The sequence below is a fragment of the Drosophila grimshawi genome, unplaced genomic scaffold (assembly GCF_018153295.1).
Source record: "Drosophila grimshawi isolate 15287-2541.00 unplaced genomic scaffold, ASM1815329v1 contig_1377, whole genome shotgun sequence".
Classification (NCBI taxonomy): domain Eukaryota; kingdom Metazoa; phylum Arthropoda; class Insecta; order Diptera; family Drosophilidae; genus Drosophila; species Drosophila grimshawi.
In genome coordinates, this window is record NW_025062900.1 from 7,134,521 (window position 1) to 7,148,829 (window position 14,309).

General features: G+C 37.2%; 1 protein-coding gene across 1 annotated transcript; it reads right to left on the minus strand.

The window, feature by feature from the left end:
- Positions 1-8,685: 8,685 nt before the first annotated feature.
- On the minus strand, positions 8,686-13,508 carry LOC6562789 (prominin-like protein). Its single transcript, XM_032736665.1, has 11 exons — positions 13,151-13,508; positions 12,944-13,094; positions 12,625-12,750; positions 12,383-12,570; positions 11,707-11,871; positions 11,516-11,646; positions 11,121-11,456; positions 10,950-11,059; positions 9,705-10,659; positions 9,097-9,227; positions 8,686-9,032 (listed from the first exon to the last, which is right to left on the minus strand). The coding sequence occupies exons 1-11, from the start codon at positions 13,494-13,496 to the stop codon at positions 8,837-8,839; spliced, it is 2,835 nt and encodes a 944-aa protein (XP_032592556.1). The 5' UTR covers positions 13,497-13,508; the 3' UTR covers positions 8,686-8,836.
- Between the last annotated feature and the right edge of the window lie 801 nt (positions 13,509-14,309).

Below are 14,309 nucleotides of genomic sequence, written 5' to 3' on the forward strand. Positions count from 1 at the left end.
AGTGTTTTGCAATTTAAGAGAGTGCCAGCTTACAGCACAGAGCAAACAAGACCGTAGCGCTCTTTCATTGTTACGCTCTCTCTCTCTGTCTCTGTCTCTCTCTTCCACTTGATATTGTTCTCTGTCTGTACAGTTAACAGCTGTTAATAACAGCGCTGCTGAACTATAAACTCTGTTATGGGCAAGCCGATTAGCGCTCAACTCGCCGCCAAATTGGGTAGAAAATTTTAATTTTCCCCAGAGTCCCATTTGCTGTACAGTCTGTCTTGGCATTTCTGAGACGGAAATTGCGTGTGAATTGCCCTTCTAAATGAGGCGTACTACTATTCTTGTATACCCGCATTACGTAGTGCAATTTCTGGACTCACCTTCGGTGACTTGGCCGAAATGTGAAAACCATAAACGACATTGTCGCACATCAATCATCAAAATTATGATTGTAATAAACTGTTTGAATTACTCGACAGATCAGCATGCCGACCGATGTTGGCCGTGAGTCTAGACGGCAGCGGGACGGACATCTGCCCTATTTATAAATCTTTTGTTCCGTTTATTCTCATTTACGCAAATCATTTTGCACAAACAAATCAGTGATGGATGCTTATGCTGAGGACAATACTGAAATCACAGTGACAAGGATTTTAAAAGGCTTTTCACCAATATTTAACAATAACAAATGATTCACACATTGCATTTGTTATTTCTTCTGCCACATGCCAAGTTGCGCGCTCTTTTTTCTCTTTGGAACATTCATTAATTATACTGTTTGTAGTCTGGATTAAGTCACTGGACAGTGAAAAAAAACCATGCATTTCTTTCTGTAAATATTGTAGGTAAGAAATCCACAAAATAAATCAAATCTTTAGTGCAAATAACTTTTTGTATATCTAGCAATTAATTATATTTATTTATAAATCAATTATTTATTTCCCCAGTTAAACGAATAGTTCAACAAATTATTTTCTGAATATTGTAGGGTAGCGTGCGGTTTTCACTATTTAGACATATGTTTTCCTGATCTCGATCCCAAGCGGTTGCAGTTCTCCCTATCTTGTCGAGCAATGTAAACAAATGGCCAATGTATTCGTTTTTGGCAACCATTCAAAATGCACATTGCTAAATGGCAAACAATTATTTGATATTTGATGTTGGCCCGCTTCTTCCAGCTGTGGTCAACATCTGCAATACGCTGCGTATACGTTACGACTATGCCAAAGGCGGCAGCAACAAGAAAAACAAAAACCATAAGTAAAAAAAAAATCTTCATATATAGTTCAAAATAGAAAAGCATGCCTTAACCGAAAACAATTCTTATTCCACATATGAATATGCTTTTCACATCATTGTGTAGTTTGCAATTTGTAGTCCAACATTTGATTTATCCTACAATTGTTTATTTTTGTGTTGAGCTTCTATTGTTGGACTACCTGCTTGCTGACCATCATCAACATCACGAAAGTGATTTAGTATTTTTGCCCCCCTGCCCAGGTTGAAATGTTTGATTTATTGTGGCCAACTACGGCAGTTGAGAATTTGTCGATAAACGGAAAAAGCACCATCAATGAGAAGAGTGAAGAAGACGACAAAAAAAAAAAAAACCAATCGAAATAAGTTCACCAAGAAACTGTTTCCGAAAATATCTTTAGATTTTTAAGCTTATATAGGTGTTCTGTAAAGGTTTCTGCTAAAACTTAAGGGATTTGAAAAGTTGAGATAGGTTCAAACTGTGTCATTCAAGTAATTAATAATATCGCATGTGCATAGTTGTAACTGGAAAAAGGATAGCCTGTATCGAACAGATACATAACAAAAAGTGTATCAAGCTGTTGTGGCGCGCATTAAAAGGCGCCATTGCTCCGGTTTGTGTCTGTATTTGTAGGTGTTTGTCTGTGTGTGTGTGTGTGTATTTGAGTGTGTGATTGTGTTAATGACAAGTGTTTTCGTGCTCTTTTCGTATGTGCCGCGTAATGACAAGGATGTCGATGAGTATAATGACAACATCAATGCTGCTGTTGATGATGGGAAAGAAAGAACGTTGGCATGGGCAGGCCAAGAAGGACGAAGACTAGAGGCAGTGGCAGTGGTAGTGGCAGAGGTTGAGGCAGAGGCAGAGGCAGAGGCAGAGACAGCGGCTGATACTGCCTGTATGAATGGAGCACTTGGGTAGCTTGTCCCGGGTGCCGGCTTAAAGTGCTTGTTAGGCGCTTTTCTTGTTGTCGCTGCTGCTGCTGCTGTTGTGTCTGCCACTTGCTATTTAGCCATTCGTTTGCACCATTGAAGATGCTGTCAATGCGAAATTGAGCTTTCAGCATAAACACGTTGTCAACTGAGACGCGTGACTGCTCACGCACGCACGTCAAGCAAAATGTGTACCCCGTGATACCTGTCCGTATCTGCACCCTTATTGTTGCAGGTTGCCATTGTTGTTGTTTGCCTTACAGTTTCTTTCCAGCTTGATGGAATTCCGTCAATTTTGTAATTTATTACTGACTTTTTTCTTTATTATAATGTATATCTATTAACAGCTGTGTGGTGACTTTAATACCCATTGCAAAGTGTCCTTAAAATTTGACACGACATTTATTTTATTGTCCGTCTTACAACTATAGTTATAGCTGTTATGTCGTATTTAGAACTTTTGGAAACTTATGGAATAAGTTCCATAAGGATTCTTATGGATAATAAATACTTAGACAGCTGCTTGCAGGGTGTCTATAAGTTCAGTACTATTCGTCTAGACCACACACATTTTGGATTTGTCGATATTTTCCCCATCGCCTAGGTTTTCTCTCTTCACGCGCATCACGTTGCAAAGCTAAGACGCCTTGAGCCCTTAGGTGATTTTCAAGATTTTTTCTGACGCGTCGACTGTTGGGACCTAAACTAATTTCATGGAAAAGTGTGCGAAACATGTATTAAATATATATATATATATATATATATGCGTCTTTCGATTGTTGGTCAAAATTTAAGAAATTTAACTTTACTTTAAAACTGGATCCACAATCAAAATGTTTGTACGTTTTCTGCTTACAATTAAATTATTTAATAATTTAAATCGTGTTTGTTTCTTTTCCTGATTGGAATGTAGGATAATTAAGCTATCTATGACGATTCAAAGTTTGTATATTAACGCTTTAATTTTGAAGCCCGAATTAAGAAACATTGATTCCCTTGTAAGATAACAAATTGTTGGACAGTTAAATGAACCATTTGAAAAGTGATTTTTCATCTTTAGCTTCGAGCATAATTTTCTAGCCAAAATGTTAATAGGAAGCACTTAAATACAACGCACAACTGAAACTCAAGTAGCGCAAAATTAATTTGAATTGCAAATGAGAAAATGTCCTAATTGAAAACTTTGCCACTCAGTGGATGGGTGTCAGGATCTACGGGGAAAGCGTCTATATAGCCTCAAACTTGCTTGTCAGCGTCGCTGCTCGAGCTTAAAGTGTTAACTCACAGCTGCCAATTCTGGCATTAATCCAAGCGTGAGATGGGGGTGTAAGATGCGCTTTTAATTAGGACTTCAACTGGCGGCAGTCGCGACTGATAGACTGAGAGCAGCCGTAGTAGGCTTGGTAAAATGAAAATGAAAATGAAATCCACAATTGACAACCAGATGAACACTAAATAGGCAAACGTGCGGAAAGACTAATTTAAATCTGTCTGTGTGACTTCAACGAACAGTTGCGAACCGCGCACAGGGGATGACAGCATAAGGCTTCTTAGCTTGAGGTTAGAAATCGCCCATCGTGCTGTGGCCCGCAAGAATCCAGCTAAGCCATCGCCATTCTCAACTTGCTAGAACCGTGTCAAGGCTGCCAGCGTCATCGAAATCGTCACCAAATTTGAATGCCATGTTGCGAAGCGGGTTTTGCCTCACTTTTGCCACTAACTCTTGTTTTTTGTTGTGTGAATATTTGTTAACAACAAAAGACATTCTTGCCTGAAAATATATGGTTCTAGTTGTTTGTTTTTTTTTTCAATCACAAGTTTCTCAGATTTGATAATTATATAAGTGATTATTTACAGCTGCAATGCATTAAATTTAATTAATGATGTGCTGATTTCTATAATAATCAGCTTGGAATGCAACTCGATGTTCCCATATAATGGCATTTTTAAACAAATTTTAGAGTTCGTTTTATATGGCACCTTTCCGATAATAATAATAATAATGAAATTCTAAAAAAAAGGAAAAATAAATTGTATTTCATTATAGCAACTTGTTTGTATTTCATAATGAAATGGATTTTTACTCGTATTATTATTCATTTTACGAATACCCTTGATTTAATAATATGCCTCATACTACACAGCCGGGTAACATTTAGTGACAGCTGCTTCGTCCCGTTCGGTTTCCATGGTGAACTGGCAGTCGGAGGCTGCTTTTAGTTGTTGTTGTTGAGCTCGCTTCTTAATGAATCTTTAGTTGGCAGCATCAAGTGAAACTGCATTTTCTTACAATGTCGCAGTGCACATTAGTTTTTCTTAATCTGACATAAGGCCAACCGGCGTTAGCGCGTCAACGTTGCGTATGAGTAACGTAATTGATTCTGGAAATTAGCAGCAGTTGATGTTAACGTCTCTGCCTGCTATCGCACAAATCTCGAAGGCTGCGAAGGCTGGAGTTCAAGTTGTATCTTCCATAAATTAAGCAACCTTATTGCTTGCGATCCCAAAAGTGAAAAATAAAACCGAGACGATTGTAAGTAATGTAAAATTTGATATTTCTTTTCTTGTATTTTTGTTTTTTTTTTATTAACATTCTGTTGCCCGCAGCTCGAGTTGTTTATTGTTAGCTTTTCGGTTTACTGGTTTGACTCGGACCTTAATTTGTGACCCGTGCTGTTGCACTTATCTTTTAAAAGATGCGCTTCTCAATTTGCTAAATGCCACGAGTACTGTTCTCTTCTCAATTTAGATTTAGATTCGTAATGTAGTGAAATCATGACACGATGGTTTTTAGTTCCTCAAATCGTCTCTGCTGCTCATAATGTAATGCGAGGCATCTATGACATCTTCCTACATATTTTATATTTTGTGCTCGCAAACGGTCAAATAATATATTAGTTGTTATACTCAACTAGTAATGAGTACGAGCATCATTATCATTAGCAGCATCTGAGCATTGACTGTAAACAGAAAACAACGGCAGAAAAAAAGAAAAATAATAATAATACTAATAAAAAGATGGAAGAAAAAACCATTCAACATTCAAGCAGTCGCTTTATATGACTTTGACCTTGGTGTGCAATGTTTTTTTTTTTTAATTTCTCTATGCCCGCTACAGATTTACGATGACATTGATGCTAAAACCACAGAAGCTTCCTGCAGCTGGGACATGCCCAGGCATTGAGCATGCGACATGCACTCCAAAATTGTTAACAGTCTTCCAAAGCAAATGCGGTAAATTAATCATACGCACTGCGGTCCCGCTTTGCACGATGTAACGAGTTCAAATTTATTGGGTCACATCGAAATGCATTTCCTTATGAGCGACTTATGAAGCCTGCGCCTATGAAACTGAGTGCGCTATTTCCACTAATCACGTTGTTGGACTAGCAGCAGCAGCAGCAGCAGCAGCCGCAGCAGCAGCAGCCGCAGCAACAACAACAACAAGAAATGTAATAAAAAATATAATAAATACAAAAACAAGAACATCAACTAAGCAGCGCGTGGCGCAAAAAACAATTTCAAGGCCATTGACACAGCTGAGGCGAGAAGAGCGGGTAACAGAGGCTGGGGGAGAAGATAGAGAGACGGGCTGGTGGCGCAGAGACGGCTGGGGGTGCATGAAGGGCATTCGAGTGCATATTGAAGGAGCTTGGCTGCTGCGATAAACCAAGCAGTTGCCAGCCGCTTCTAGACTTAAACCCCCTCATAATGCCCGTCTCACTCTTCCTTAGTTTCTAACAAGTGTGCGACGAAGTGCAAATGTTTAGCTTCTCTTTAGCTACAATCAATATATAAATGTACACATACTGACGACTCACATGCCATATACATACTTATAGGCACACTGTGTCGCAATCTAAACAGTCGCAGTAAGAATGTAAGTGATATTGCAAGTACTATATATATTTGAAAATGTCTGAAGCTCCCATCATGCTTATGAATCGATCCCAAAGTTAATTGTGTAATTAAGTTAATTCAGGTATTTTTATATCTCAAATCAAACATTCGGTTTAATTTTAATAATTATATTTTTTATGTGTGCAACACTTTGACTAATGTCCAGACAAATAAACTGAAAGTTTTCCAATAATAAAAAAATGTATAAATTAATCAATTGTTGTGTTTGCTTTTGGCGTCGATGCAAAGTTGATTGAACTTGTAAAACGCGAAGCTTATTTAAAACATATACACATAGATACATATACAAACGCAACAGGAGAATCAGCAACCAGATCAGATGAATCCACAGCCAACGACATATAAACAATGTATCAGAAATAATTTGGTTAGCAGGTAAAATAAACAAATTAACCACAGAGTTCGATAAATGCTGAATTAACATGTATGCATTGTGTCTGTATTTATATACAATGGTTTTTTTTTACAAATAATATTGTTTTTGTCAATTTGGCGCTGCAAGAGTAATGATTAATTAATCATCAAATTATAAATGCAAATGATAGGAAGACAAATTAAACCAAGAACTGTGATGTATTTACTCAATTATAAGACGAGTAGATTTGAAAAAATAACTAATTAAATCGATGAACTTATTTATAACAAATGAATTCTGTGTTTTTACTGGTTGTGTGACAAATCTGCACACAGTCCGAAATAACTTGAACTTTATTCGTTTGGGTATATAAAATAAAATTGCATTCTTTATTGTGTAGTATTTAACTCGAATCTTCATGGAGGGGCATTTATAATACCAGTTGTGCTTCGTTGCTTTGTTCTTGCCCAGTTGCTACTTTTGTTGTTGTTGGAGTTGTTGGCGCTTTTTAAAAGCTATTCTTTACATTTTCGACAATCTTTATTAACACGCCAAAAATTCGCTTGAAAATCGTGGGTCTCAATTTGAGGAGAACTGGATGCTTAGATTCAGATTCAGATTCAGAACTTGAGAGAAGCTTCAGCTTGAGTATCAGTTAAAGGTAAGCCGTTGACTTTGGCATAATTTGCGTCATGCAGTTGTTGGTTGTTGGTTGTTGGTCGCAACCCCTGCCGGCTGCCTCTCTCATTTCATTTGCAATTTATTGAAACGAAGTTGACCTTGAATTTGGCTAAAGTCTTTTAATTTTATTTTCGCTTTCGGTTTTTGCTTGCGACTGCCCGTTTTTTTTTTCGTTTTTTCTTATTTTTTTGTGCTTAATGCGTCCGTCTGCTGATGATTCTTGCTGTTACTGTTGATTACTTTAACGATGATGTCCATAAAATGTATTTCATGCTTCAACATTTTCGGCAAGCTGTTGTTGCTGTACCAGTGCTACACAGACGTGGGCAACAGGTTTCAGAAAAGGAAAACAAACAAGAAGTAAACATACCCTTGCAGACTAGAGTTAATCTGTTGACATCTAAGTCTATGTATGTTTTAAAATATAAATATTTTACATTTGTGTAATTATATTCCATCAGACAGGAGTAACATGCATGCCTATGCCTATCGATCGATCCAATCACTTAAAAATTATCTCTCGGCCGATTGTTCCTGCAGTTATATGATACAGTGATTCGATCCAGTCGGCTCCCAGCAAGGCGGATATACGTCAAGTTCCAATGAGAAACTTTAAATACTGAGTACAACTTATTAAGAATTGATATACCTTATGAAGTCGTAGGCGTTTCCCACAATGTATTACAAATGTCACGACAAATTTATGGTACCCTCTACAGGAGAACACACAAAAAAAATAAAATAAATAAAAATCGAAACAAATTTATTTGTTGCATGTTGGTGCAACAAGTGTCAGATGTTTGGTCTATCCATAGACCAAATTCACTCAACATTGAAAATTTGGCCCAGTCGCATACTGTTGGAATGTTATTTCCCCACTCTCACAATTTGAATTTAATCAGTTGTTGCCCAACAAAACGGTGACGTTTTCAAATTGTATTTTTATTTTTGTTTTATATATATTTTATTTTTATTTTTTTTTGCTTTTCTATTTTGTTTGTCTCGCTTTCGGGTGACATTTCAGCTTGTGTTATTGCAGTGCAATGAACTGGCTTCTAGTTGATTATCATATGTAAATACATACATGCATACACACATCTATGTACATACATATATACAATTAGTTTATTCATATGTATTTGTTGTATAATGTTACTAGTGTGTATCGGCGTAGTTGTATAGAATTTTCTATTTATGGGGTTTGTTCAAAATGTTTGCTCATTTATTTGCGCGTTTCTTTATTTATCTGTTCAGGAGGTCATTGTCATGAAATATTTTCGTTCTCCTACTTATTTTTCGCTTCCACTGTGTAGAACACTTTTGAAAACTTTAAATTCTCTAGGCTGGTCAAATGGTCACAAGTGCATATCACAGTTTAGATATATTTACGTATTTCAAGATGTGCACCGTTTTTGCACACAGAAAAGATTTCAATATTTAACCATTACTTCCAATACTAAACCTGATCAGTTCAGTTGAAGCCAACATATCAAATATTACAAATATTTTATGTTATTGTTATTCTTCTTTTTATAATATAATTGTGTGTATTTAAAGTTGTGTAACGTTCCTTGCACACAAGTTTTCAATATTTAAGCTCTATACACAAAATTATTACGTACAAAACTAAAGCTGATCCATTCAGTTGCAATCAAATCAAATATTCAAAATCTACCAAATACGTCCATTTGAATGTGCTCGTTATTCTTCCTTTTGCTTGTTGTTGCTACTTTTGATCTCTTCGGGCTCGGTTACCTCCGCAGTTGTATGTTGGTCGAGTGTCACAGCACCGCCTTCATAACGGTATTCATTAACTTCATTACACAAACAGAAGTCGGGGAGATGTCCGCCATGATTCAATGGGGGCTTAAGCCCGCCGCCTGTGCATATTGGACAGCTGATTTTGGACATTGTGGCTTAGTGCTGACGAAATGTGGATCAGAAAAAAGGCAACAACTTACCCATACCCATCCTCAGCAGCCTGCGTCTGGTCTGGATAAATCTTGTTGTACAGGCACATCAACCGATGGGCGACAAAAAGGGCGGGAAGTAAAAGAAGCCCGCCCAAAAGCACACCAAACCATAAACTATTCTAAAATTATAAGAATGCAAAATAAAATAGAGATAATAAAATATATGAAATTGCTTAAAAATCATCCTTAAATTATAGGTTTTTACTTTCTACAAATAATTTCGAAATATACTAAATGGTCAAGTGAGCATGACTACGATGTACCCCAAACTCAGCTGTTAAATCTATTCTAGTTGTATTGTTATAATTTCTGTTTAAAAAGTTTTGCACACTCAAACAAAAATATAGCCTTGTCCGACTAATGTGTAGACATCTAAATTTTGACACGTATGTGAGTTCGAGATGGACATGTAAGTCGAGTGGACAAAAAATAATGTAGAAGGCAAGTTGAAAAAAAACGTAATTTAAAATCAATCTTGTTTTGAATATAAGCTAAGATATACTCGTATATAGATATTTCCTTAACATGCGATCTTATTTGAAATTTACATAAGGAAATGCTAAGAGTTATGTGGAATTAGAAGGGTATGTACTCACCAAGGGATCAACTATGCGATTGCAAAGCGTGTCTGAACTAGTGGAATAAGTAATAGCAATCGGTTCACAGTTGCCGACATTAGTCTTACTTTCTCTAATAACCATTCTTGAATAATCCGCAAATTGATCTTCCAAATGTTCAGGAATTTTCTTTCGCCATTCTGTATTGAGCGCTCGAGCTTTTTTTCGCATCTCCACCTCCGTCTTATAAGTATCATCGAATATTATTTTAAGACTTTCGCCAAATGGTTTTCTTTCGAATAAAATATACTCATCAATCTTCAATATATTTTCTGTAATCTTATTGATCAAATCTATTACTTTGATAGAGATCTCATCTTGGTATTTCTGTAGATTAAGAATCTCGTCATAAAGAGAAACTCTGGCCCAGTCATAAATGCCCCACTGAGTCCACAGACTGGAGCGCAATTCCTTTAATTGAGTGATTAAATTTGGCAATGCAACTGGTGTCACATCGGTGCACAAATTGTCCGTAAAATCTGTTCCCGTATAAGGGTTCAATTGACTTTTCCAAATCGGTTCTAATTCTTTCAGGAACCGACCGTTCGGATTTAAGCAATGCCAATCTTCAACTTTATAATCAAAAAACGGCGTTTTGGGTTCTTTATGTTCGCCCATGACCTTAATCTGCAATAGGTTATCAATATTATACAATCCATTCTCTTGGAGTAGCTCAATAATTGTCTGGTTGGCCCTGCACTCCGTTATTACTTTTGACATGGGTAACGTAGGCTCTTCTGATTCCGGTTCAGGATTGTTTTTAATCTGGAATTTAGTAAGATCAATTACGGCATTCAGCTGGCGGAACATCGCATTCCCTTGCTGATCCCTAAGCGGTGCACAGACACCCATGTACATGATAAGGCCTAAGATCAAATAAAATAGGCCAACCAGGATTACAAACGAGAATACGCAGAATATAAGGAAAATGCCGCTGCAAAGAAAATGGAAAAGCGATTGAAATCACTTAAAAACAAGAACGATCATCTGTCCTATCACACAAAAGATATAATATCCATATAAAATCAAGATCTTTATATTTTTTGATTCTGATATCGATGTGTTCGTATGGACGAACATGGCTATTATTATTGAATCTTATCTGCTACACAGATTTTGAAATATGGATGGATGTACTTTTCTTAATGGGTACAGTATATATAGGATTATACACCACGAATACCCACTAGAATGCGCTTACTCAGACTATTTTTAGATACCTACAGAAACATGCATTTGGCTCCTGAGACCTTGCTGCAGAACCCATCCCGATCGCCACGCCTAAGTCGTCCACAGCATCCACAAATGAGAGCAATGCCTAAGAGCAATAAAATCTGAAATTAAAAAGCTTATTGGGCGATCTGCTCCGGTCTTGTTTTATCTGGAAGTGCTTACGATCAACAAAAGGCCACACACAATGGCATTGATAATATTACGATGGGTATTATACTTTTCATATAGATCGGCAAACGATGTGCTCGATTTCTGACTGTTCTCATGAATGTCATTGACCACCTCATCGATGATGTTACGCAAGTTGTCTGCTTGTATTCGATAATGCTCTTTTCCATTCTCAACATCTTTGATTAATGGGTCCTTGAGCATGCTTACACCATAATTCCATCTAACTGCGGCCACATAATGGCCACAATAGTACATCATGCCTGAAGAGAAATAACCTCTTTTATTTTCGTTTTCTAGGACTTTGGAGTAAAAAGAGGCATCGGGTAGCTGTGATGGAGTAGAATGAGTTTAATTAAAAGCTTTCGATTTACCACTTCCACTCCTACCTTGTCAAAATGTAGACATTTGGAACTATCCAGATTGTGGACATCCGATGTTCTTAAGAACCGAAGACATTCTTCGTTTCCGCAGAGTACAGTACACGCGTAAATTATGTCACGCTTTACGGTGCGTAGGCCTAATAAACATGAACAGAAGGTGAGGGCTTATTATTAAATTGAAAGAATAAAATGTTTACCATCTCGAAGTTGTCCGCCATAAAAAAGTAGATCCTTTTGCCAAAATTTCACTTCCCTCATTAGCCTATCTGCCTCTTTCAAATTAATAAATATGGCTGATAAATTTTTTTTTGGATCACGCTTAACATTATTGTAGGTTGCATCGTACATGATAAAATTAATTCCTGTGGAAAAACCAATTGAGAACTGTGCAGCCGGATGCAACCGACTGCGGAATTCTCTGATCTCTGATCAGTGAAAGAGACTATCAGTCTGTCATACAAGTTTCGTGATTCTAGCTCTTGTATTATCGGAGATGATATATATTTATATCTTATAACTATGTTTTCATTTGAGCCGAACTGAAATCATCGGCATGCAACATCGCGGTCATACCCATACATGGGTAACTAAATATCGGGACGCTGCAGAATAGAGACATATTTGATAATGTAGCTTTTATAGCCATTGGGATCTGACAATTCGTGACGGGTAGATGCATAGACGGACAGATAGGTAGGCAAGACTGGATCGACTCGGATGTTGATTCTGATCAGGATTGTATATACTTTATGGGATCGGAGATGCTTCCTTCTGTTCGTAAAATAGTTCTGCCCCATATCATTATACCAAATTTACCCAGTTTAAATATAGCAGTAGGTGGGGTAGAGAATTCAGTCGGATTAGATTGCATACTTTGAATGACATCAGTTAAATGAGCAAGCAGTTCTTCATAGTTAAATACAAGCAAGTGGTAAATGTGGTCCGAAACATCTTTTAGGTACTTGCAGGTATTTTCGGTGCCCCGTCTCATGATATTGGCAGAGTCTTTAAGACCATGATCCAACATTATATTGCTTTGAAAACCAATGATGGCAGTAAAGCTACGATAATTATAATTACAACGTTGCACCTAGTAAGAGGTTTATTTCACCTACAGAATGCCAATAAGGAGCACTGAGAGAATAAAACCATAGCCGCAGCGTGCACGATTGTCCTTGGGCAAATCACAGGGTGGACATCCTTTGGAACATCGATAGTGGTTGAAGCAATAATAACAAACGCTGTCAATAGTGTGGTAATAATAGATATTATTAATATTTGAGCTCCTGCCACAAGATCTTAACAAGTTGCATATATAAAATGAGTTTTAAAACGATCTACTACTCAATAATGTAATTATTATACAATTTATAATAATATAATAACCGAAACTTTTGCTGTGTAAATGATATCATTGTGTATGATTCTACTCACGCTATGAAGGGCATAATAATTATGAGGAAGAGCAGAGCAATTACACAAATGGTGAACACCCAGTAATGCGCCAAAAGATTCTTCCAGTCATTCTTCTCAATCTTAGGTCCAAGGCGAAGCCCATCTGAGCCAATTTCCTTGACAATATAGCCTAGAACAAAATTTTCGATTATGTAACCGGCCAATGAATGTTTCGATATTGCTCACCATGCGGTAGTACAGAAGCACCTGGTATGAGAGTATCGAATAGGAAATGAGTCACTTTGTGCACGAAATCCACTGTGGTAGTGGGGTACAATGGCTCTTTTATATATTCCACTTCCGATTCGTACTTGGTGTACTCAGTATAAGGATAAATTTCAGCTGCTTCCTTGTTTCTTTGAGACACTGCTTTTTCCTTTTCTCCGTTGTCAGCGTAAGTTGGCCATATTAAAAGGCTGAAACAAAATATTAGCAAATCGGCGATTCTAAGCTTTTTTGAGAGTCTTTTGAAGGGCATCGCCTTGGACTTCTCAGAATGATCGGCTAGGTGCTTGAAGAATTCTAGTCTCATTATATTTCTGTTTCTTTAGACTTATTACCTGATTTTTTTACGTATATAAAAGAGGTGACGCAAAAGTTTATGTCATCTAGATTGGATGTAGAAACGTATGACATATGACAACTATATAAAAAATTCTCAGACATCTACTTTTAGAATGTCAGTTTTTATTTGCCTTGTAATTGTATATATTTAAAGTTGTGTAACGTTCCTTGCACACAAGTTTTCAATATTTAAGCTCTATACACAAAATTATTACATATAAAACTAAAGCTGATCAATTCAGTTGCAATCAAATCAAATATTCAAAATCTACCAAATACGTCCATTTGAATGTGCTCGTTATTCTTCCTTTTGCTTGTTGTTGCTACTTTTGATCTCTTCGGGCTCGGTTACCTCCGCAGTTGTATGTTGGTCGAGTGTCACAGCACCGCCTTCATAACGGTATTCATTAACTTCATTACACAAACAGAAGTCGGGGAGATGTCCGCCATGATTCAATGGGGGCTTAAGCCCGCCGCCTGTGCATATTGGACAGCTGATTTTGGACATTGTGGCTTAGTGCTGACGAAATGTGGATCAGAAAAAAGGCAACAACTTACCCATACCCATCCTCAGCAGCTGGCGTCTGGTCTGGATAAATCTTGTTGTACAGGCACATCAACCGATGGGCGACAAAAAGGGCGGGAAGTAAAAGAAGCCCGCCCAAAAGCACCAAACCATAAATATACAATAATAAATATTTTGTTGTGATCGGTATTATTTCCCAAAGTGGTTGGGAACAGAGGAGAAGTTTAAAACCTGGAAAATAATTTATTTCTTCCT

Coding starts and splice junctions, on each gene's coding strand:
- LOC6562789 (XM_032736665.1), bottom strand. CDS start 13,496: ATGAGACTAGAATTCTTCAAGCACCTAGCCGATCATTCTGAGAAGTCC. Junction 12,571..12,624: donor GTGCTCCTTATTGGCATTCT/GTAGGTGAAATA, acceptor TAATTATCGTAG/CTTTACTGCCATCATTGGTT. Junction 11,872..12,382: donor TTTAACTGATGTCATTCAAA/GTATGCAATCTA, acceptor GTTTTTCCACAG/GAATTAATTTTATCATGTAC.